Source organism: Medicago truncatula, chromosome 2, assembly GCF_003473485.1.
Source record: "Medicago truncatula cultivar Jemalong A17 chromosome 2, MtrunA17r5.0-ANR, whole genome shotgun sequence".
Classification (NCBI taxonomy): Eukaryota; Viridiplantae; Streptophyta; class Magnoliopsida; order Fabales; family Fabaceae; genus Medicago; species Medicago truncatula.
In genome coordinates this window covers 14151004-14176013 of record NC_053043.1, presented here as the reverse complement: position 1 = coordinate 14176013, position 25010 = coordinate 14151004, and the positions used below count along the sequence as shown (strand labels likewise).

Here is a 25010-nt window from a genome sequence, read left to right as displayed (position 1 = left end):
ATCAACTTTTGCTGACCCGTTTATCCCTTATAGAAAATAGTTGTATGTTAATACGTAATATGTAATATTAAATGACATTCCTCGAGAATGTCGAAATTATATAAAAGTTTTTGGACTAGGCTAGGTACTCAATTGATACCCTCATTGCCACTTAAGTGCAATGGCGATCTAAAGAACTAATCATTTGAGTTCTATACGCTCCTGACTTGGGGAGCAATGCAGAGCCGACCTTAAGGGAAGATTTAAGAGCGAGCAAGCAAGGAAGCAAAATATTTTCTATATATAAGGTTCAGTAGCTAACCATAATCTCGTTCACAATCGTCCTACCTCATACACAACCAACAAGGCCTTGTAAATGGCTCATCGTTGGCTAGGTTAGAGTTCTTAGCAAGAACGTTTTGCACCCATCACGGTGCCACCCTAAAATTTTCCCGACCACACCAATGCTCTGAAGTCTACTACCACGACCCTCCGTCTTCTATGAAATTGTATCATCGTTCTCCATTTCAAATCGATCTCAACTTTCTTGTTGGTTAAATATATGAAAGTATAAACAGATGATGAGGACTAGTTCGAGATATACACTAGTAAACTCAAAATCTCTTATGAAGGCTATCGAATTTAGATAAAGTTGATATCGAATTGGTCTATTTATGTCGACATCACTCATTTTATGATAATATTTGATAAACATAAATTTTCTCCAACCCAACACCTTAAAAGAAATTATTAAATAGGTTCGACAAATAATTATACATCATTACAAAAAATGAAGTGAGAGAGTGCTTCAATAACCACCATTGTTCACATGCACTCGAATGTTACGATGGAGGTGCTTATTCAATGGAGTAGTGATACCTGAACAATCATTCAAGACAAATTTTTTTTTTTCTTTCTCTTTTCTTCTGGATGAAAAGTAATAGAAAAAATAACCAAGTTGTTTGGGCTCCAGTGACAAGGAGATCTTTCCAAGGACGTATTCGGGGAATATCGGGTTCGATTCTCCGGGGGAACAACACTTGACCAGTGCGCATGTCTCTACGCATGAGCCGGATTAGTCGTCTACCATTGGTGGGTCGGAAACCGGTGCGAAAGTAAAAAAAAAAAAAAAAAAAAAAGGTAATAAGAAAAAATTATTACAAATGGTTCTACAAACATAACTTTTCACTTTCACTGTCAATTGTTGTCTTCTAGTAAATCGATCGAAGTCACTTTCAATCATGATGTTTCAGACGCACAACAAATCTTGGAACTCTCCAATGTTGAAATCCTTAAGCTTTAAACCCTTCTTTCACAGCCTAAATCCAATCACAACAGTGCCCATTTCAACCCCAAAATCCATTTCTTCTCTTTCAACCCTCTCATTGAACCACAACTCCTCAACCACTTCACAACAAACCCAATTCACAGTTTCATATCTCATTACCAATTTCGGTTTCTCATCAGAAACCGCTTCAAAAGCTTCAAAACTAGTTCAATTCGACACTTCCCGAAAACCCGATTCAGTTATCGCTGTTTTCAGAAACTACGGTTTCTCTGATTCTCAGATAAAAAACATCATTAGACAAGCACCCGACATTCTTAAATGTGACCCCTACAAAAGGGTTTTGCCAAAGTTTGAATTTTTAACCTCAAAAGGTGCTTCAAATATTGATATTGTGGAGATAGTTACAAGAAGCCCTAGAATTCTTGGTTCTAGTCTTGAGAATAGTATAATCCCTACATTTGAATCGGTAAGAATGTTCCTTCCTTCTAATGAGAAAGTTATTGAACGTATACTTCATTGTAAACATTTCTTTGGTCATTTTCATTTTATTAGAAATGTTAAGATGTTACTTGATGATGGAGTCATTCACTCAAATATCACTTTTTTATTGCTTAGAAGACCGTCTATATTATTGACTTACGATATGAGGAATGCTTTGGATTTGGTTAAGGAGATGGGGTTTGATGATCCTACCAATGTGAATTTTTGTCAAGCATTGTTAGCCAAAAGGGCCATGTCGAAATCTCGTTGGGATGCGAAAGTTGTTGTCTTTAAGAAATGGGGTTGGTCTGATGAAATGGTTCTTGAAGCGTTTAGGAAGCGACCATTGTGTATGTTAGCATCCACGGAGAAAATTAATAAAGTGATGAGATTTTGGGTCAATGAGTTGGGTTGGGATTCTTCGGCTCTTGTCAAAAGGCCGGAGGTTTTTTCATATAGTTTGGAGAATAGGATCGTTCCGAGGGCTTGTGTTGTTTCGTATTTGATCTCCAAAGGTTTGATTGAAAAGAATATTGAATTGTCTACTCCATTTGGTGTTAATGAAAATGTGTTTCTTGAAAAGTATGTGCAGTGTTTTAAGGAGGAAAGCGATGATTTGTTAAAGTTATACCTAGAAAAAATGGGTGTTTGAAAAATCAGGGAGGACGGTCTAGCATCTGGAAGCTGTTGAATGGTTAACTTCTAAGCACACATTTTGTGTAATTCAACATCTTAATGTTTCTTCATCCCATATTCAAGTACTTGTGTTAAACCTGTCTAAGTTGCAATTAATTTAACTGAGTTATTTCATTATGATGGGGTAGAACTTGGAGCACTTGTTCATAGTTGTATTCTTCAATTTTCATTACAGTTGTGAACTTGCAATGTGTGTCAGCTACTTGATGCTTATAAATTATTGAAGCACAAGTACAAATTCTTTAATATCCAATGCTTATTTGTAACCTAGCTTAGCTGAATGTTTATGCTGCTATTGCTACCTTTGCTAGAAATATTCATCAATCATCCTTCATCCTTGTATTTTGAGTGTGTATTGGGGTGGATACTTAGTTATTAGTTTCACGAATCTCAACTGTTGGCTTTGGCTTGTGATTTGAAATATTTTAAAGGTTTTTGAGCATTAGTGAAGAAAATATGGACTGCTGCAATGATTTCTTCTTCTAAAGATTTTGTGTAGTTTCTGTTACTGATGTACAATGAGATTCAACATTGATGTCATGACTCTTGAGCTAATAAGGCTCATTGATCCATTGTTTTCTTTCATCATTCCATTTGGGATAATATCTTTTTTGACCAAATATTTTCTCCTGTTATTAAAAACTGAAAAGAAAAGGTATTCCCCTTCATATGGGAAGACTTCACCTACTGTTTTACATTGAATTTTGACTGTGTCTTGTGTGCATAGGTGTTATGTATTATTTTTATGGACCAGGATTGTTGTTTGATTGACTGTGCTGAAAGAATATAGGCAATTAGCATCACCATCCACTTTCATTGAGTTGTATGATAATTTCTATGGTAGAACTCATATTACACTGGGTAAGTATGTGAAAGTAGAAGGGATATGGCTGTCTATGGTGAGCAATTATACATTCTTATTTCTTACCTTCGGATAAGTTGGAGAAATACTTGCCTCTTCTCCTATTAGTTATATACTTATATTTCAAATAGAAAAATATAACTATTAAAAAATATCACGTGTCCAACCTAACAGTGTTGGTATTATCACCCCCTTAAAAAAAAAATCACATTTTATAAAGTAATTTTTTGAATGGGAGGAAGGTAGAACTTTGGAGGGTTGGAAATTGAAGGAAAGGGTAATTTTTTAAAGAATGATAAATCAATGTTTATGGTTAATATATTTTTAATTCTAAGAATATTATAACAACATAGATTAAATTTGAAAAAATTATGTAAACCCTCCAAAACTTTATTCTAATACAATTTTTTAGTTTCTTAAATGATGATGATTTTATATTATGAAGAAAAATAATCCCGCAAAGTCTTCTCTCAATGTCATATATTTCTACTACTTGTTCTTTCATTTTTTTCAAACTTCTCATTTCCCTACCGCTCTAAACTCGTAAACAAAGCTTAAATGTCCTAAGAACACTTCCTATTGAATCATATACTCCTTCTTGTCTTTTTAATAAGAGACAAATGAGTCAACAAAAGTTTATGTATTTGGTTCATAATATAAAACAAATACATCAACTTTTATCGACTCATTTGCCTCTTATAAAAAAGGACGTAGGGAGCACATAGTAATTATGTCTTTAAAGATGTGTATAGTCGATTTTCTAAAAATTTTAAAAATGTTTTTCAAACCCATGTCCCTTAACCGGTGCGTCAATTTTGATGGTTATTTTACATTTTGACTATCTACTAAAATAAAGGCTAAATTACATCAGGTGTCATTTAAGTTTGATGTTTGTAATAGATAGGTCCTTTAAGTTATTTTTGTCACACATAAGTCTTTAACTTTGAGGTTCGTAACAAATTGATTTTTAAGTTATCTTGTTCACACATAAACCCTTTAAGTTTTTAAACGTTTTCAATTTAGTCCTTCTATTAAGCAAATGTTACAAAAACAATTATGTAATCATATGGCAGTTAAGTGTATGTTGTGACATGTATCCTCATCATACATCTTAGAATATAAAACAATCCAAAAACAACTATTCTTCTTGGAACCAACTCTGAACCTCTAATTTTCATTCTTTATGAAACTCAAATTGAAGTCACTATACACAAAATAATTGATAAAAGCTTCCTTAAACTCTTCCTTTGATGAAAACTTACATCTAATGTCCATCGTTTTCATTAACTGCTACATCATAAACTTAACTGCTGCATCATTGTTTTGTAACGTTTGGTTAATAAAATGACTAAATTGAAAACATTTACAAACTTAAAGGACTGTGTGACCAAACCAATTTGTTACAAACCTTAAACTTAAAGATCTCGGATGTAATTTAGCCTAAACTAAAATATGATAAAATGACCTAAATACCCTAATACTGGTGCTAATTCTTCTCTTCACAACACCGCTTGTTATCCCAGGTCGTCCATTTTGTTCTACAACTTCCATCTTTACATTTCGTTTCGAACTCAAAGGTAAGGTAATGAACAATGTTTTCCCCATTTATTTTGTGCAATCAAATTCTCACATTTCTCAAATTCATATGCTTTACTTTTCTTTCAGTTTTGCTTTTTAAATTGTTTAAATGTTGAATATCCATCCCCGATATAGACCTTCTCTCTATCTCAAGGCCTTAACTTTCTTACCAGCCCCAAACCCTAACCCTCTTTTCCCATCATTACTAACATTTTCTCTACATTTCTGCACCAACACTTCAAATTCAACCTCATTTGCAGCCTCTTACCTCATTCACAATTTTGGGTTTACCCCACAATTTGCTTCCAAACTCTGTTCCGCTCACCGTCTTCGTTTCAAGACCACCCAAAAACCTGAATCTGTTCTCACATTCTTTAGAAACTATGGTTTCTCTGAATCCCAACTACGCCATATGATTCCCAAGATGTCGCGGCTGCTTTCTTGCGATCCCTCCAAAAGGGTGTTAGCAAAGTTTCAATTTTTTCTCTCCAAAGGTGCTTCTAACTCTGACATTGTTAACCTTGTCACTAAGACTCCTATAGTCTTGTCTCCAAGCCTGAATAATCATATAGTCCCAACCTATGAATTGCTTTATAGATTCTTGCAATCACACAAAGACACTATTGCAGTGTTGAATCCCGCAAGTATAATCTCTTCTATTGAATCTATTTTAATTAATTTTTTTTGGGGTGGGAGTGAGGATAATAGGAAAGTTGCTTGGGTGGATTGGAATTCTATTTGCATGAGTAAAGGCTGTTGGAGGTTTGGGGGTAAGGGGATTGAGAGAGTTTAATATAGCTCTTCTTGGTAAATGGTGTTGGAGGTGTTTAGTGGATAGAAGTGGGTTGTTGTATAAGGTTTTGTTGTCCCGTTATGGAGAAGAGAGGGGGCGGATTAGAGAGGGAGATAGGTGGGGGTCGGCGTAGTGGAAGGATATTGTTAGAATCCGAGGGGGGATAGGTGTTGAGGGTGGTAGTTAGTTTGAAGAAAGCATTTCATTTCATCTTGGTAATGGTTTTATTACTTATTTTTGGTCCGGCTGTTGGATGGGGGCGGTCACGTTTATGGAGAGATTTAAGAGGTTTTATGACTTATCGATGCACAAGGGTGGGGCGTAGATGGGGGGCCTGGAGGTGGAGGCGTAGATTGTTAGCTTGGGAGGAGGATCTAGTGTTGGAGATCAGGAACTTGCTTTCTAACATTACGTTGCAGGAATCTGAGGCGGATGTCTACATTTGGTGTCCGAATATTGGAGTTGGCTACACAGTTCGTGGTGTGTATCATATGCTTATGAGGCAGGAGATACACAGCTATGATGTCACTGCGGATGCTCCTTGGCATAAGAGTGTTCCTTTGAAAGTGTCTATCTGCGCTTGGCGACTCTTTCACAATAGATGGCCGACAAAGGATAATTTGGTGCGGCGCGGTGTTATTACTAATGAAAATCAACTATGTGTCTCAGGATGTGGTGAACAGGAAACCATAGATCATTTAATAATTCATTGTACTATTTTTGGTGATCTTTGGAAGCATATTAAGTCTTGGATTGGTGTGTATTCAGTGGATCCCCAACAGGTTACGGATCATTTTTATCAATTTGTTCATTCTTCAATTGCATATACTCCACGGCGGTCATTCTTACATTTGGTTTGGCTATGTTGTATGTGGGTTCTTTGGACTGAAAGGAACCATATATTGTTTACCAACAAAACCATTACGACTGTGCAATTAGTGGAGAAGATGAAGATGTATTCTTTTCGGTGGTTGAAAGCAAAAAATGTGTGCTTTCCCTTTGGTTATCATATGTGGTGGCAGAATCCCCTTGCATGTTTGGGGATTGGCCGAAGTTTATTTTTCATTTATAACATTACTCTTCAGGACTTTTTGATGTAACTTTGTTTTGCTTCTCTTTGCACTCATTGTGCTAGGGAGCAAAACTTTTTATTTGTTAATATAATCTCATTTTAGCTTGTCAGAAAGAGAAAAAAAAAAAAAAAGAGTTGTATTTTTTAATGGATGCTTTGTTGGATTAGAATTGAGGATCTGTAGCTTGTTTGATGAAAAAACATGGAATAATGCAATGATTTTTATTAGACTTTCGAGACAAACTTATTTTTTAGCTTATGGAAATAAGATGTGAGAAGTGCTTTTACTTGAAAAGGGTATGGAAATACAGTAATGGATATGTTTCATTTGATGTATGGCAAATAAGATTCAAATTATTTAATGTACCTCTACTGAATTATTATTTCAATTTCCAACTATCCATATTACCTCTCTTTTAGATTTGTAAGTAATTCTTCTAACTTCTAAGATTCAAATTATTATTTCAATTTTCAACTATCCATATTACACTCTTCTCCTTCTAAGAGATGCTTAAATTATAGCATCTCATCTCTTATGTCAACATACATTTATTAGACCGCAGTTTACCCCATAAATTTATTTCCATTCAATGATACACAATCATTTTAGACCAATAATACATACATGAACCAACTAATTTGTTCAAAAGAAAGAAAACACACAACAATTCTATTATACACTTCAAATAATATGCACACATAATTATTTTAGACGAACAATGAATACATATTCATTTCCATGAAGTAAGGTTATATTATATGGTGGGGGAAAAATATATGTTGCAAAATATGATTCTATAGAAAAATGGTGAATTCAAAAAGTGGCAAATACCTCGTGAAATTTCAAAAAATGGGCAAATACCCCTAGAATTATAGATAAATATCCGCGTCACTATTCATCTAACACATGATCATTTAACGGACACATCATCAATTTTAACAGAGAAAATAGACGAAGGGACCAACTTCAATTTACAAATTTGAGAGGTGTTTGTTTTTCTCCCTCAAATTCCAGAAGGATAATTGCAATATTCTACGATTTCGGAGATGCTATTTGCCTATTCACTCCTACTTTGACTACAGTAGTCAGTTACACATTCAATGGCATTACCTTTTCTTAGATCACGTACTCCATTCCTTTGACAAAAAATAGACATGAGATTCTGCATTTTCTGAAACCCGCCGTCGCATCCGCCGTGAAGCCACCTCACTCAGATGAACCAAATATTCGCTGGCGGAGGAAGAGATTGAATTTGAAGGTAACAAGTTATTCATCTTCATCCCTTTCAATATTTGATTTATCGTCATGTTCAAGTTCAATAGAAGAACCCTAATCTATTATATCAAGGGATTAACTTCCCCACAATCCCCAAACCCTAATCCTTTTCAACATTCCTCATTACCATTTTCTTTGCATTTCTGCACTAAAACTTCAGATTCACCTTCATTTGTTGTGTCCTATCTCATCCATAATTTTGGCTTCACCCCACAATTTGCTTCTAAACTCTTCTCCTCTTACAATGTTCGTTTCAACACTGCTCAAAAACCTGATTCTGTTCTCAGTTTCTTTAGAAGTCATGGTTTCTCTGACTCCCAATTATGTCATATGATTATCAAGGCACCATGGCTACTTTCCTGCGACCCCTCCAAAAGGGTGTTGCCAAAGTTTCAATTTTTTCTCTCCAAAGGTGCTTCTAACTCTGACATTGTTAACCTTGTCAGTAAGAGCCCTTTGGTTCTTGCTGGAAGCCTGGAAAATGTTTTAGTCCCAACGTACGAATTGGTTTATAGATTCTTGCAATCTCACCATGACACTATTGCTTGTGTAATTCGGAATTCACATCTCTTTCGACAGAGTAACGTGTCATCTAATATCAGATTGCTAATTGAGAATGGAGTGACCGACTCAAACATGGCAAGATTGCTTCGGGACTGGAGTCAGGTATTCCGGACAAGTGACATACCAATGTTGGTGGAGGAATTAAAGGATTTGAGGTTTAATCCTTCAAAAGCATCTTTTGTTATAGCGCTGCTTGCCAAAACAACTATAAACAAAACCCTATGGAAAGAGAAAGTCGACACCTTTAAGAAATGGGGCTGGTCTGATGAAGATATTGGTGAAGCATTTAGAAAGGATCCTCATTGTATGTTAGCATCCATTGATAAAATTAATTTACTGATGAACTTTTGGGTCAATCAGTTGGGTTGGGATGCTATGGCCATTGCCAAAGTGCCAAGGGTTATTAGTTGTAGTCTCCAGAAAACTATCATACCTAGGGCCTCAGTTGTGCAATATCTTCTAAAGAAAGGTTTGCGGAAAAAGAATGCAAGCTTAACTACTCCATTTGTAATGACTGATAAGTCGTTCCTTAACACATACATAATACGTTTTAAGGAGGAGTCATCTTATCTCTTAAAGCTCTATGAAGAAAAGCTGAATCTTGCACACACCAGGGACAAAATTGGCATGTCATGAATCCCCCCCAGGTATTATAGTCTCAATTTGTTATCTTGTTCCGTGTTTGATTTGAATACTTTTTCATACAGTCGGTGAATGCAGCTAGATTAGTTAACTTGTTTCATTTCCCACTCAGATAAATATTGGTTTTGTTATGATTGATAGTTTTTCAAAATTGTGATGTATATCGGTCGTACTCGTAATAATACCTGATAATTTCCTTGTAATACTTGTAAAAGTTGATCTTTTCTTACATTTATGGTCATGGATACTTTTTTGTGACAGAGTCATTCCTCCTTCACCATTTGTTTAGTCCAATAATTTATAGCATAAGTTAAGCTATACCGAACTAGGTTGCTGTGTTTGAACTGATTTTAGGTTTGAGTTGCAATTTTAATTACTTTGCAAATACCAAAAACGCAAATAGTTGTGGATTGATTCAATCCCTGGGGTTGGGTTAGGGGAACACCCGAGCAATTGCCTTCGCAGATCCAAACGCGCTCACAAGGCGCACAATAAGAACAAAACCATAGAGAAATACGAACAGTCTCAACCGTGAAAACAGGGTTGTGGGAGAGCAATAAAAGCGTCGTACTGCTACACTGTCGGTATCTGATGGTAAGTAAGATGCCTATGGTCGATATATCTTTGAAAGCTCAGACGGATATAAACGGACTCATCGAGGGCTACTTAAGGCACTTTAGTGCAAGCAAACCAACCAGAAGGACTGGAGCTGTTGGATGTTGGTCGGTGCTGCTCAGGGGTGGATGCTTTCATACTCAAGGGGTGGATGCTTTCATACTCAAGGGGTGGCTATGGCTACCCCAAAGAGAAAAAAATCATTGAATAAGTAGGTATATTTGTATACTTAGCTACCCCTAATAATATATAGTTGGCTACCCCAAGTTTTATTATAGCTACAAAAATAAGTAATTAGTAAATTACAACCCTTTATATTCCATTCTTGTTGCTTTAAGTGTATTTTATGAAGTACATTTTATATAGGCTTAATTAATGATTTGGTCCATTAAGTTATTTGTTGGTTACGTTTTGGTCCCATAAGTTATTAACGTTACGTTTTGGTCCCTTGACTCATACTCTGTTAGCCAAGTAAATCCTTACCGTCAACTTTTGTCAAAAACCGTTAAAATTCATCATCAAATCTAGAAATTCATCACATTCATCATCAAACCAAAAAATTCATCATCTTCATCAACCCCCTTCATGAGATTCATCAACAAAACCAGAAAAATTAAAAAAACTCAAGAAACCCAATAATCTAATTTAAACATCAATATTCAATTTTCCCCAAATTCAAACCCCTGACCTCAAATTTTTCATATTTCTTCTAAACCATCTTCTTCCCCAATTTCAACAACTAATAGGAGAATGGTGTTTATAACAAAGAACAATTACATGAGTTAATACAAACACGCGTGATTGGTCTATTGGTGTTTTATGCAAAATAGCAAATTAAGAGTTTGTTGACTCCTTAAAACATTTACACGTAGTGATTCTTGCCTTTGGTTATAATTATTTGTCATACCAAATAGCAATACTCAAACTAATAAAGCATTTTCGATTCAAGAATCAGCGATGTTTAGGTATACTTAATATCAGTCAAGAAGCTTGCTACCCCAATTTCAACAATTATAATCAAAACCCAATATCTCAAAAAATATAATCAGTTTCAAAACTTGTAACAAACCCAGAATTCAATTACCAAACCCCAAAATTAAATTTACAAAAAAGAAAAGACTTCAAATCAATGATTCCAGCAAGAGCATGGCACAATTTTGAGTTTTGATGAGAGGGATTTGGAACAATTTTATGAGAGGAATTTTTTGGTGATGATTCAAAGCGAGAGAGAACAAAACAATGAGAATAACAAATTACTTGATTCTGTGAAAGGTATTGATTTTTTTTTTTTTTAATAATAATAGGGATTGGAAAGAAGAGATTAAGATATAAGTTCATGGGTATTGAAATTAGTTTAAATATGAAAAAATAATTTGGGGATTTTGGGGTCATTGAGAGAAGAAGGAGATGATGAAGATAATGAGCTTTCTGGGTTGTTGATGAAGATCATGAAGGGTGTTGATGAAGATGGTGAGTTTTATGAGTTTGATGATGAATGTGATGAATTTTAACATTTTATGACAAAAGTTGACGGCAAGGATTTATTTGGCTAACAGAGTATGAGTTAAGGGACCAAAACGTAACGTTAATAACTTATGGGACCAAAACGCAACCAACAAATAACTTAAGGGACCAAATCATTAATTAAGCCTTTTATATAAGTAATAGTTGTTGTGATTTACTTTTTTGCTTATTGGTAAAGTTTACTATTAATTTTAAAAAATATTTTATTTTGCTTTATATGTGGCCACCTCAAGAAAATTTTGCTAGCTTCGCCGCTGGTGCTGCTATAAATTAACAACCAAAAAGCTCCACCTACTGGCGATGCCTCATCCATAATTTTGGGTTCTTCCCACAATCTGCTTCCAACCTTTGCTCCACCTACTGTGTTTGATTCAAGTCCACCCAAAATCTTACTCTGTTCTCACATTCTTTACAAACCATGGTTTCTCTAAAATCCAATTACATGAGATGATTGCAAAGGCACCATCGCTACTTTCCTGCAACCCTTCCGAAAGAGTGTTGCCCAAGTTTCAATTTTTTATACTCAAAGGTGCCACTTACTCTGACATTCTTTAGCTTGTCAGTAAGAACCCCACCACCATCCTGAAAGCAAGCATGAAAAATCAATTAGTCCTAACCTACGAATTGGTTTGTTGCAACCTGACAGACACTTATGCTTTGTTGAATTACAATCCAACTTTCTTTGGAAAAAGTCGTATGGGGTGCATAACATCAGAGTGCTGATTGAGAGTGGAGTAACAAACTCAAATATTGCAAGATTGCTTCAGAGCCCGATTAAGGTACTCTATGCAAGTGACTTGCCTGAGTATGTGGATGAATTCAAGGATTCAGAGTTTGTTCCTTCACAGTCAACTTTCTCAATAGCATTGATTGCCAAACCATATTTATCCAAAATCTGGTGGAAAGAAAATTATGATGCCTTTAGGAAATAGGGTTGGTCTGATGAAGATGTTCTTGAAGCATCCAGAAAGCAACCTCATTGCATGTTAGCATCCATTGATAAAATACTTGGTAATGGGCTTTTGTATCAATCAGTTAGATTTGGATGCTTTGGCGATTGCCAAAGTACCAAGGGTTATTAGTTCTAGTCTTGAGAGAAGTATCATACCAAGGACATTAGTTTTGCAATATCTTCTGAAGAAAGGTTTGCGAAAAAAGAATGCAAGCTTAACTGCTCCATTTTTAATGAGTGATAAGTTGTTCCTTGACACATATATAAATCGTTTAAGGAGGAGTTACCTTATCTGTTAAAGCTTTATGAAGAAAAACTGAATCTTGCATAAACAAGAGACAAAGCTGGCATGTCTTTACCAAATTTTCAGGTGTTTAACCTTAATTTGTTATCTTGTTCCTTATTTGATTCGAATACTTGTTCAGAACTTGATTGGAGCTAGTTTGACCTTTGAAGAATATGAAATATATGAATGTTCTTATTCCATGTTGCTTAAATGTGAAGCAAAGACAATGATGGAATGATTTAACTAGTGACTGCTGCTGCAGATGCTTTTTATGGAACCATTTCTCATTGTAGTTTTTTTGTGCATATAAGAAAATATGAAATAAGAGTAAAGAATAAGTAGCTGACTTCCTGATTCAGTTTTATAGTTCCTTTACCTTGTATGATGAAGAAAATATGGACCACTGCAATGATTTATATTAGACTTTGGAAATAAAACCATGTTATTTATTTTGGTAATTGAAAATTGACTAATACTTCACTTTATTACATTCTATTATGATAAAAACTTCAATCTGAATAATGAAGTTTTATTTGATTTATATCAGGCCATTGAAAGAAGGGTCCCCTGTAGAAGCATCAGTTTTGTAATTGATCAACAACTTGATAGATTGAAAACAGCCACAGGACTCTTTTGGGGTTAGGATCCTCTCCAAATGGGGAGGAAATGGACATCTCCATTTTCTTTCATATGTGATTGGCAAGTGACAAAATAAATATCGACGACTCATTCATATGTCATGAAGCTTCTGGTTCTCTGGATGTCAGTCTCGAACTGTGTACCTTAAAGCTGAAGTGTGACCTTACAACCATATGGCTTCACAGGAAACTTGGCTGAAGCTTCTGGTTCTGGATCAGTGGGTTATGATAATTGTTCAATTTGTTCCTTAGATTGGGTTATGATAATGACGAGGATTGGGATGATTGTAAAAATGCACTCCTATATTTTTGTTTGAAATTCTGTCATGCCTTAATTGATGATGTGTTATCCTCCTTTTTGCTTGTTGAATATTGAACCAAAATTTTCTTTTATGTTAATGTTCCTTTGTTTCAGATTAAATGTTTGTGGACTTTTAGATTCACATATTTCACTGGAATAGATATGTGGAAAGAAAGAAAGAAAGAAAGAAAAAAAACTGGTTGTGGGGTGTCATCTTGTGCAGAGAAGTGGAAAATGAGCATGATATAGAAAGCAGAAGACTAGTTTCAGATAAAGCATTCTAACAAATTGTACTAAACTGGTCTTGTAAGGAACAAGAAAAGGAGGGGGATCAGCATTGATTCCACATAGATGTAAAACATGACTCATCAATTTGAATTTTGAACATGATAACAAATGGAAAAATTCATTGAATATATAAAATTAAAAGTTTTATACATGATTCAAATGTTCATTACAATGTCTCACTTGTACTTGATACAATAAGACTAGATTATATAGAAAATGTACTAATTAAATGAACTCTTAAAGTTACTTCACTGAAGTCATTGTTGCAAGAAAAATGTTCAGAACTATAACTATAGATAACCAATTTCAAGAAGAAAAATGAACCAATTTTGGTGCTTAAAGTTAACCTTTTTGATAGATTTCGTTAATTGGATATTGATTTTGATTGAACATTGAATTTCTCTATGCATCTTTTTCTCATAGTTTTTAGGCTTGTATACTTGTTAATTACCTGGGGAATGAAAGTAGACTATGCCAGTTGAGCAAATATAATTGTTGAAAGTCTTAAAAAAATGTGTTAGTTGTGACCAACCATACAAAGCCAACCAAAATAGTTACAACTATCAAATATGATTATTAGACATGATGTTTAACACATGTCTAATATTCCTTGTCAGAACAACCAAACTTCTCAGGAACCCAGTGGAACAATGATTGCAGCATCAGTAAACAATGTATCATTCTCACTCTCAAACACAACACTTCTTCAATCTCATTTCTTTGGACAATCTAATGGAGTTTACACTCCTGATTTCCCAAGACGGTCCTTGTTTAAATTCAATTATACTGCGACCTCACCAAACAACACCATGGTGAGCAGTGGAACAAAGATTGTGGTTCTTTCTTTCAAAACAACAGTCTAGCACAGACTCTAAACTAGATAAGATCCAGAAATACGTTTTAAGTTCGGTCGCCAAGGTTGTTAACTGATTTGCTATTCCTTAATATGGTTAAACAATTGAAGATAACGGCATGTCCCTTTAAACAAATAAGAAACTAATAAAATGCAACAAATCTAAATCAAAAAGAACATGCTATAATTTGTTAAACTCAAAAATTACAAGACTCGAACCATTCAAGACAAAGTGTGGTCGCAAGAAGATACATCAGTTAAAATTGATTCATGCATTCATATTATAAATATGTAGTTTCTCATCAGAACAAATTTGTATAAAGTGGAGGTAAACATAAAAACTTATAGTATGTCTTAATCATCAAGAAAAGACAACTGGAAAGACAGAAACTCAGGTGCAATAATAGTGTGTGTAGTTACCATATTTAAACCTAAAATGATTAATCCATAACCAAAGAACAAAAGATTCTTCAATATCCTTCCCAATCAAAAGGATTCCTCACAAGTCACATCTAATTTGCAACCTTTGAAAAACGATTTTGTTAAATAGAAACCGACTTAATTGTCTGGTTTTTAATAGCATGTGACTACGACTTGTTGCTTTGTACATTGTAGATTTGTCATTGTTCTTTTTTACTTGCATTGTGTTCCACAACTAAAACTAGATTTGCTAATCTACACTTCCAACTTGTATAGAGATATTAGGTGTATAGTTTCTTTGCAAATTCCATTTCACCAATTTGTCACCTTATATCATGTAGAAAAGTTAGGTGTATGATACGGGAAATATTGTTGGCGTTCATGTTCAAAAATTAGAATTCTGTGTTGAGCCACTTTCCTTTATCAATGTTAATGTGTAAACACGCCTTTGGCATCACCTGCAATCCTCATACTATGACAAGAAATTCATTCTTTAGTCTCTAAATAAGAGTCTTGTATAGTCAAAACTCAACTTATTCAGATTCTCCATCTTTTTTAACCAAATACTGTAATATTCTCCAATAATAAATTCACATGAAAATATGTGAAGAATGTGTGAAGTACATACACCACTACTTAGTATCAACTTAAAGTAAATATGGAAACAAGCATGTCAATGCAGTGTTGTTCACCCAAACAGAGACCAATGCAGATCCTAAACTATTCACTACGGATTCAAACACTTTTGGTTGTGGGTATATGCACAGGGTCTCATGCTCCAGTCTTACACGGCCTGGTTTAGAGGCTTACTCAGGCCTGCGGAAGCCGAAGCTGGCCTATGGTCTGCTCGTGGCTTTGGAATGGCTGCGCGAATGGAGGCAGTATAATATTATGATTGAAATGAATTGTCTGCCAAGTGATTCAAGCTTTGACTAGTAAGAAAGATACCAATAGTGAGCTAGGGAGAATTGTTGAATTTTGTAAGGTTCTGCTATCTAGCAACAACTACTTAAAGATTAGTTGCATAAAAGGACCAAAATTTCCTTCAGATTGCTTCAATTAAGAAAAAACTTCCATTGTAGGTGAGATTCTTAAAAAAAAGTTGCCTTTCAGAGTGAATAAATGGTAAGACCATAAAGGCCAAAAATACGTAAGTCCACTTCAGAGGTTAAATTCCCAATACACACTAAAAATAACCAAAAGCAGTTGAGGAAAATATCTCTCAAAACACACTAAAAACAAGCCATTCAAGCTACCGTTTAACGTAATGTAGTCGCATACAATACTGAACATGGACAAAATGCCAACAACAGTATATAAAGAAAACAACAGCTGATATTTAAACATGACTCAACCAAATTCATATCAATTGGCCAACAGGCAAACATAACATACTTGGCAATATGTAAAGAAATTAAGTGCTATGTAAGATCTGCCCTGACTGTGGCATAATGCTAATTGCTAACTGCAAGTAGTCCACAAATCCGAAACCACAAGTGCACATACGGCTACCACTATGGCCGCCCATGATTAAACTACAACTTGAAACCATTTTAAATCCAACAACATATTCTGGTATAGCTGAATTTATGCAATAGATTATTGGACTATACATACATGGAAGGATAAATGACACTCCAAAAAGAAGTATTCCATGCCCATAAATGCTAGAAAATTAAATTTTTACATGTAGTACTGAAAAATATTTGATGTTGTTAAGACTGATAAACAATTAAGATTTTGATGAAATATCAATCAATACAAAACTAGAATTTATCAAATTAAGCATAGCTAAATTAGATTGAATCACAGTCTGTACCAAACACATTTCAAATAGAATATGGAACAAGAATAACATATTCAGTCTAAAAGACATGAAAAACTAATCATGACATGAATGTCTTGTCCCTGGTCTATCCTAGATTGCATTTTTCCTCATACAACTTTAAAAGATAAGAAGCCTCATTCTCAAAACGTTTTATAAACATATTAAGAAACAACTTATCAGTCACCACAAATGGATAAGTTAAGCTTGCATTCTTATCTGTCAAACCTTTGTTGAGAAGAAATTGGACAACAGCGGCCCTCGGAATGATCCTTTTTTCCAAACTTAATGACAAAATATAAGGTGTTTTGGCAATGGCCATAGCATCCCAACCCAACTGATTGACCCAAAAGTTCATCACTAAATGTATTTTATCAATGGATGTTAACATACAATAAGGTTTCTTTCTAAATGCTTCAAGAGAATCTTCTTCAGACCAACCCCATTTCTTAAAAGCATCAACTTTCTCTTTCCACAGGGTATTGTTTACAGTTGTTTTGGCATGCAATGCTACACCAAAAGTTGTTTTTGAAGGATTAAACCCCAAATCCTTTAATTCCTTCACCGACTTGAGCATGTCACGTCTCTTGAATATCCGAGTCTGTTCTCTCAGCAATGTTTTAATGTTTGAGTCAGACACCCCATTCTCAATCAGCATTGTGATGTTATTTTGCACAGTACAATCACAAAGTAAATTTGCACTGTAATTCAACTTTTCCAAAATTTCCTTGTCAGATTGCAAGAATCTGTACACCAATTCATAGGCGGGGACTATTTGATTGTTGAGGCTTACATACAAGACTCTAGGGCTCTTGGTGACAATGTTAACAATGTCAGAGGTAGAAGCGCCTCTGGAGAGGAAAAATTGAAACTTTGGCAACACAGTTTTGGAGGGTTTGCAGGTAAGCAGCTCTGGCATCTTGGCAATCATATGGCGTAGTTGGGAATTAGAGAATCCATAGTTTCTAAAGAATGTGAGAAAAGATTCAGGTTTTTGGGTGGTCTTGAAACGAAGATGGTAGGTGGAACAGAGTTTGGAAGCAGATTGTGGGTCAAAACCAAAATTGTTGATGAGGTAGGAGACTGCAAGAGAGGTTGAATCTGAAGTGTTGGTGCAGAAATGGTGGAAAAGAGGGTTAGGGTTTAGGGATTGTGATGTTAGAGGGGTAGTGAATCCCTTGAGATAATTGATTAGGGTTCTTCTGTGGCGCCATGAATTGAAGAACTTGAACATAGTGTTGAGTTGAAGTTTGAAAAAATGAAAGATTGAAAAGGAAATTGAAGTTTGTTACCTTCAATCTATTCTTGCCAGCTGGGTAATTAGCGACTTCAATATTAGGTGGCTTCAAGTGCGGTGCGACGGAAGTGAAGGTGATGATCATGTGAAACACGGTGGCTGGTGTTACGTTTTTTTTTTTTTTTTTTGAATGGCTGGTGTTACGTACTCCCTCAGTCCAAAATTGAGTTTTTAGCTTCATTCATTTCATTTAATGATGTATGTGGTTCATAATATGGATCACATGCATCCTTAAATGAATGAACTAAAAAAATCAATTTTGCTTATATTTAAAAACGGAGGGAGTATGTGTTAGAACATGTACAATGGTTAAAACCATTCAACAACATTCAACACCCACTTTTTCAATTCCCAACACTCCACATCATTTTCTCTCTTTTAATTCAACACCCATTCAACTTTTACCATCTTCAATGGTTTTTTCATTCAACACTCTGCCCCACCACCTTTTATTTCTTATAAAAAAACACTTAACATTAAGACGAAAACTTCAAAAGAAAAGCTAATAATAAGATTAAGAGAGTGAAAAACTTGATTTTTTTTTTCTGTGTTCAAATCAAATGATCCACGTCACTATTTATAGAGAAAAAATTAAAAAAAAAATATTTGCAATGAAATAATTGAGTTCAAATTATTAAGATGATAAAAATCTAAGCAATCAATTGAAACGCGCCGCGTGTCACTAATTTAATCCATTTCTCTTTCTCATTCGCATGTGTTTTTTTTTTTTTTTTTTCTCTATTGTTTTTATCCAATAAGAAGAGAGGAAAAGTGGTTGTCAAAAAAGTTGTCTAAGATTAGTTGTACAAATATCATTCCTATTGTCGAAATTGTTAGACAATTGTCCAGTGAGATAGCTCAATTGGCAAAGACAATTTGCAAATATCAGGTTTTGAAGCACCTTGGTTATGCAATGGGGGGCGCATATCAGGTTTTGGACAGTCGAGTGAAGTTATTCAACAGTCAAGAATCCACTCTCTTATTGATTATGAGAATAACAGTTGGAACCATCAGTTGATCTCGTATTACTTTGATAATGATGTGGTTCAAGTGATTCTTAAAACGCCTCTGTTTAGTAAAGTGGTGGAGGATCAATTAATTTGGAAATTAGAAAAAAATGGTTGTTATTCGGTTAGAAGGGCATATCGACCGTATATGGAAGTTATTGCGGATAATTCATTTTTGCATCGTCCTGGTAATTGGTCTAGTATCTGGAATTTGAAGGTCCCTCCGAAAGTGAAAGATCTGTTGTGGAGAATTTGTAGAGGGTGTCTACCAACGCGTGCACTGTTGTTGGATAAGGGGGTGAATTGTCCATCCACGTGTGTAATGTGTGACAGAAAATAATTATGAGGATGCGACTCATGTTTTGTTTGATTGTACGAAGGCAAGAAGCGTTTGGCAGAATTGCTCTCTGATAGACAAAGTGATTTCGGTAATGCTCAATAATAACACAGCAGCTGAAATCATTTCTGCGCTATTATGAGAACTAACAAGGGAGAAAGCTGAGCAGTTTGCTATGAATTTATGGAGTTTATGGAAGAGTCGGAACTTACGAGTATGGGAGAATATTTCAGAAAAGTCCCAAGTGATTTCAGCTAGAGCAAAACAGCTGTTGTATGAATGGCGTGAAGCAAATAGACCGAAGCTGATTTCCAGTGCTGTTGGTGTTGTAGCAGACTCGGGAGCTGCTGTCAGTGCTGATTCTGCAGGAGCACAACACTTGCTGCCAGCACAGATCAGATGGGTTAAACCACAGCAAGGCAGAATTAAATGTAATATAGACGCGGCATTTTCGGAAGCATTGAACCATGTAGGATTTGGTATGTGTTTACGTGATGCTGCCGGTAACTTCTTAAGGGCCAAGGTGATGTGGTCTAATCCTATGTGCACGCCGGAGGTTGGAGAAGCGTTGGGATTATTTTATGCTATTCAATGGGTACAGGAACTACAACTTACAAATGTAGATTTTGAGATGGATGCAAAGAAAGTTGTAGACTGTTTTAACAAAGGTAGCAATGATGTGTCTGAGTTTGGTTCAATTTTGGAGGAATGCAAAAGATGCCGTAATGCTTTTTTCGAAAACTCTAAGGATGAGTTCAGTCGGAGACAAGCGAATGAGGTCGCTCATACTCTTGCTAAAGAGGCCATATTCTCAGCTGGTCCCCATGTATTTAATAATGTACCTCTATGTATTTTGACTTTGATTAATAATGAAAAGCTATAAGCTATTTTCCCTCTAAAAAAATACACAGTGAGTTGCAAATGTAAATGATGTATGCTAAATATTTCCCTAAAAAAAAATAAATTTGCTAAATAATTTTCTTTGGATAAAACCTGATAGCGAACTAAAATATATTTAACTTTTTTCAATAAATTATCAATTCGATCATTATTAGAGAGGCTCAAAAGGAGCTGCAATTTTAAAATCTGATGAAAAGAATGACACATCTTCTTGTGCAGAATGATATGTATTGGAGGTAAAGAGCAAAAATGCAAATGCATCCGTATCGTGAAGGAGATTTGAACAGAGTATTTTCTTGTTGCGGCTACCTCAAGAAAAGAAAAAAAAAGGAAAGCATTGGAGCACCGATGATAAATGTTATTGATCATGTCGTTGATGCTGAAGACCATGCACAATTAGTTGCTTCCTTGTCAAATTGAGGAATTTAAAAAAGCAATGTTTTCTAAGCAGCCTAACAAATGTCCTGGTCATGATGGTTTTAATCCATGATTTTATCAGCAGTCCTGGAATATATGTAGTGATGATATATATCATGAATGTTGGCAGTGGCCATGAAAGATTGGTGACCCATTGCCTTATGTAATGTTCTGTACAAACTGGTTTCAAAGGTTCTCATGAATAGGCTAAAAAGAATTCTTCATAAATGCATTTCGGGTACGCAGTCTACATTTGTACCCGGCTGGTCCATTCTTGATAATGCTCTTGTTGATATTGAACTAATGCACTATTTGGCAACAAAAACTTGAGGTCAAGATCATTGTGTAGCATTGAAGCATTATATGAAGATTAGCGTCTGCAAAATTTCTCTTCATTTCCCCTTTAGAGATGCACACCAAAGGGAGAGGAGTGACAGGGACGAAGAAGCAAAATGTCTCGGTGTTTGAGTAGGAATAAGAAGCTATTTCAAAATTAAAAGACGTAGTAATCCTATGAATTATTTAAGAAAACAACTTTTCCTTTACACCAGAACCCCATTAGAGGTTAGAATTTAAAGTTTAGCCTATTCGAGCATTGTGAAGCTTCAACTAGCTTCTTCAAGCAAAGGGTTATTTATCAAGTCTCTTCTCCCCTCCATTTTCTAAACTAATGTCCTTCTTCCCTTAGAATGACAAAATTAAGAAAAGGATCAATTGTCAAAGAATGAGGAATCATCAACACCTTTTTGTGTTGATGAAGCTTATCGACTACTTGTATTGTGTTTGAGCATATCTAAGAATTTTGATATGATGTATCATCTCATCTTTGTAAAAATGTTGATGGGAAATAACGAGACTAAACCATAACACTATTAAGCATTATACCTCACAGTTGAACCCTGAACTTGCACCTGGTTTTGATGTGTCCAAACTCCAAATGAGTGGTTAAGATATGCGCTGAGATGAGACCACCAGTTAATCCTTCCTAAAACCAGTCCCTCAAATGAATTACTGACATGCAATTTTCGGATGCTACCCCTTCATTCCTTTTCCCTAGCAACGAAATGTGCCCAATGGCTCACAAGGCTAGGATGCAAGGGACCTAACAACACCAGATTCTTAATACTAGTTAGAATAGCTTGACTTGTATTCAAACCCTTAACTTAGTAAAACTAATTTCTGCAAAGCAGCTGCCTGATTATTGAAAATAAATTCTGGTGATTGACAGCGGATAACTAAGTAGCAAATGCAACTGGAAAAATTAGCAAGTACACAAAATTCGAAGTAATACATACATATAAAAGTAGAAAGCAAATGGATTGGAGAAAAGATATTCTCTAAATGGAAAAATAAACAATGAGCCTAAGTGGTTCAAGAAGACAATCAAAATTTATATCAGTAACAGAAACTACACTAAATCTTCCCTATAAACAGCAATGTGTGGAGAACCAACGAAAGAAAAATTAGTTAGAATCCAAAGCATGAGGGTTTCTCAGTAAATTGTGTGAACCTAGAATGAGTTTATAATGATAGTTGGAATAGTAAGACATATGAAAGATAAATTCAACGAATTAAATAACTACATCAAGGTAATTTATTTAAATCAAGTTAAACGTATTAATTTTTATTTTCTTTATTGTTCTGCATCTTTTTCAATCAAAAGCACTCAACACATCATCTTAACCGCAACATCTCAAAATGATTTTGTTGCATCGAAGGACCAAAACTTCCTTCATATTGCTTCAATTAAGAAAAAACTTCCATTGTACGTGAGATTCTTTAAAATAAAATTGCCTTTCAAAGTGAACAATGGTAAGAAACATAAGGCCAAAAATTAGTAAGAAGTCCACTCCAGAGGTTAGAATCCCATTACATGCATCCCCAAATTACTCTACAAGGTTATAATATCCAAAAGCAGTTAAGGAATATCGCTCTCAAATCATACCAAGAACAAGCCATTCAAGCTACTGTTTGACGCAATGTAGTCGCATAAAACACTGAACATGGACAACATCTGATATTTAAACATGACTCAACCAAATTCATATCAATTGGCCAACAGGTAAACATAACAACATACTTGACAATATGTAAAGAAATTATGTGTTATGTAAGATCTTCCCTGGCTGTGGTATAATGCTAACTGCAAGTAGTCCACAAATCCGAAATCACAAGTGCACAGACAGCTACCACTATGGCTGCATTTGCCCATGATTAAACTACAACTTGAAACCATTTTAAATCCAACAACATATTCTGGTATAGCTGAATTTATGCAATGGATAATTGGACTATACAAACATGGAAGGAGAAATTACACTCCAAAAAGAAGTATTCCATGCCCATGAATGCTAGAAAATTAAATTTTCACACGTAGTACTAGAAAATGTTTGATGTTATTAAGACTGATAAACAATAAGATTTTGAAGAAATATCAATCAATACAAAACCAGCATTTGTCAAACTAAGCAAAGCTAATTAGATTGAATCACAGTCTGCTATACCAAATACATTTCAAATAGAATATGGAACAAGAATAACATATTCAGTCTAAAAGACATGAAAACCTAATCATGACATGCATGTCTTGTCCCTGATCTATCCTAGATTGCGTTTTTCCTCATACAACTTTAAAAGATAAGAAGCCTCATTCTCAAAACGTTTTATAAACATACTAAGAAACAACTTATCAGTCACGACAAATGGATAAGTTAAGCTTGCATTCTTATCTGTCAAACCCTTGTTGAGAAGAAATTGGAATTTTTTTTTTCTGCCCTAGTTTTTGCCAAAAAACACAAAAATACCCCACTTTTTCGAAAAATGGCAGAAATGCCCTACTTTTTCAGGGGTCTCTGGTACCACTCCACTTGGAGTTGCGGGGTATTTTTCCTTTTTTTTTTTTTTTTTTTTTTTTTTTTTTTAAATACCCCTCCATCTTGACTTGCAGGGTATTTTCTTGTTTTTTTTTTTTTTAAATTTTTTTAAATACCCCTCTACTTGGAGTAGAGTGGTATAATAAAGACAAATTTTTTTTGAAGGATTGGGATACACGTATGCATGCATAAATAATAATAATAATAATAATAATAAATTACAATTATTATAAATGCCCTGCCGTCCCACACCCTCGTCTTCAACGATGTCTTCCGCGATTTACTTGAGGGTCATGTTGGTCTTCGTCATTGTTATCTGTAGTTGATTGTATTTGGCTACCATAACCCAACGACAACGACACATCGTGTTCCCTTGTTGGCCATCCCATATCCAGAAATTATTCATTGGAGTCCAACGAAGCCGGAGAGAATTGAGATAGTAAGTTTGTTGGTGTTGGTGGGTGGTTGTAGTTTTGGTTGGTGTACATTGGGTATTGTGGGTTGTTGTAGGGGGGATAATTGGTGTTGGACGGTCCAGCTTGGTTTGGGTCATTATAGGAGAAGTAGTTGCTGTTGGATGTGCTAGCTTGGTTTGGGTCATTGTAACCATAGTTTGGCAATGAATTTTGTTGGTAAGTTGACTGATAATGGGGCTCATATGCATTTCTAGGAGATGTATATGGTGGTTGTTGGATGATATTTTGTTGGAGGGTGTCGAGAAATTCATACGTTACAGAACCATGTATCTTTTGTGTTGTATGTGGTTGGGATTGATGATCTTGTAGTTGAGAAAAAAATGTCTTGATCCCAAAAATATAATGAATTGGTGTTTGGTTGGTGTGAATTTCAGGTTTATGTTCCGCCTCTTCTTCTTCGTCTGGATCTGAATCTGATGGTTTTGTGTCAATTGAAATCCTTAGACGTGGGTTGCATACGGTTGTCAACCACTCAATATACGCATGACTTGGGGTGAGTGATCTTGGCTGCATGCGAGGTAAAGTATAACGCCGCATGCATACGTATCCCAATCCTTCAAAAAAAATTTTGTCCTTATTATACCACTCTACTCCAAGTAGAGGGGTATTTAAAAATAAAAATAAATAAAAATAAAAACAAGAAAATACCCCGCAAGTCAAGATGGAGGGCTATTTATAAAAAATAAAAATAAAAAGGGAAAATACCCCGCAACTCCAAGTGGAGGGGTATAATAAGGACAAAATTTTCACTAACTTTTAAGGTACCCCACA

General features: G+C 35.1%; 3 protein-coding genes across 5 annotated transcripts; 2 read left to right on the top strand and 1 right to left on the bottom strand.

Annotated features, from left to right (window-relative positions):
* The first annotated feature begins 1174 nt into the window (after positions 1–1174).
* Positions 1175–2898, top strand: LOC25488108 (uncharacterized). Its single transcript, XM_013607767.2, has one exon. The coding sequence runs from the start codon at positions 1221–1223 to the stop codon at positions 2397–2399; it is 1179 nt and encodes a 392-aa protein (XP_013463221.2). The 5' UTR covers positions 1175–1220; the 3' UTR covers positions 2400–2898.
* Positions 2899–7659: 4761 nt separating this feature from the next.
* Positions 7660–13661, top strand: LOC25488107 (uncharacterized). 3 transcript variants are annotated; one of them, XR_003009659.2, is made up of 3 exons: positions 7660–9235; positions 11603–12691; positions 13155–13661. XR_003009659.2 is itself a non-coding variant. In XM_039830439.1 (2 exons), exon 1 carries the CDS (start codon positions 8055–8057, stop codon positions 9222–9224), a length of 1170 nt encoding a protein of 389 aa, XP_039686373.1. In that variant the 5' UTR covers positions 7660–8054; the 3' UTR covers positions 9225–9233; positions 13152–13661. The 3 variants fall into 3 exon arrangements, 2 of the variants coding, with proteins under 2 accessions (XP_039686373.1, XP_013463220.1); XM_039830439.1 differs by lacking the exon at positions 11603–12691 and having other exon boundaries at positions 7660–9233; positions 13152–13661; XM_013607766.3 differs by lacking the exon at positions 11603–12691.
* A 3359-nt stretch (positions 13662–17020) lies between these two features.
* On the bottom strand, positions 17021–18166 carry LOC25488104 (uncharacterized). Its single transcript, XM_013607763.2, has one exon. It carries the CDS (start codon positions 18164–18166, stop codon positions 17021–17023), a length of 1146 nt encoding a protein of 381 aa, XP_013463217.1.
* Between the last annotated feature and the right edge of the window lie 6844 nt (positions 18167–25010).

Bases quoted from the DNA above. Each gene is read 5' to 3' on its own strand.
- LOC25488108 (XM_013607767.2), top strand. From the start codon at position 1,221: ATGATGTTTCAGACGCACAACAAATCTTGGAACTCTCCAATGTTGAAA.
- LOC25488107 (XM_039830439.1), top strand. From the start codon at position 8,055: ATGTTCAAGTTCAATAGAAGAACCCTAATCTATTATATCAAGGGATTA.
- LOC25488104 (XM_013607763.2), bottom strand. From the start codon at position 18,166: ATGTTCAAGTTCTTCAATTCATGGCGCCACAGAAGAACCCTAATCAAT.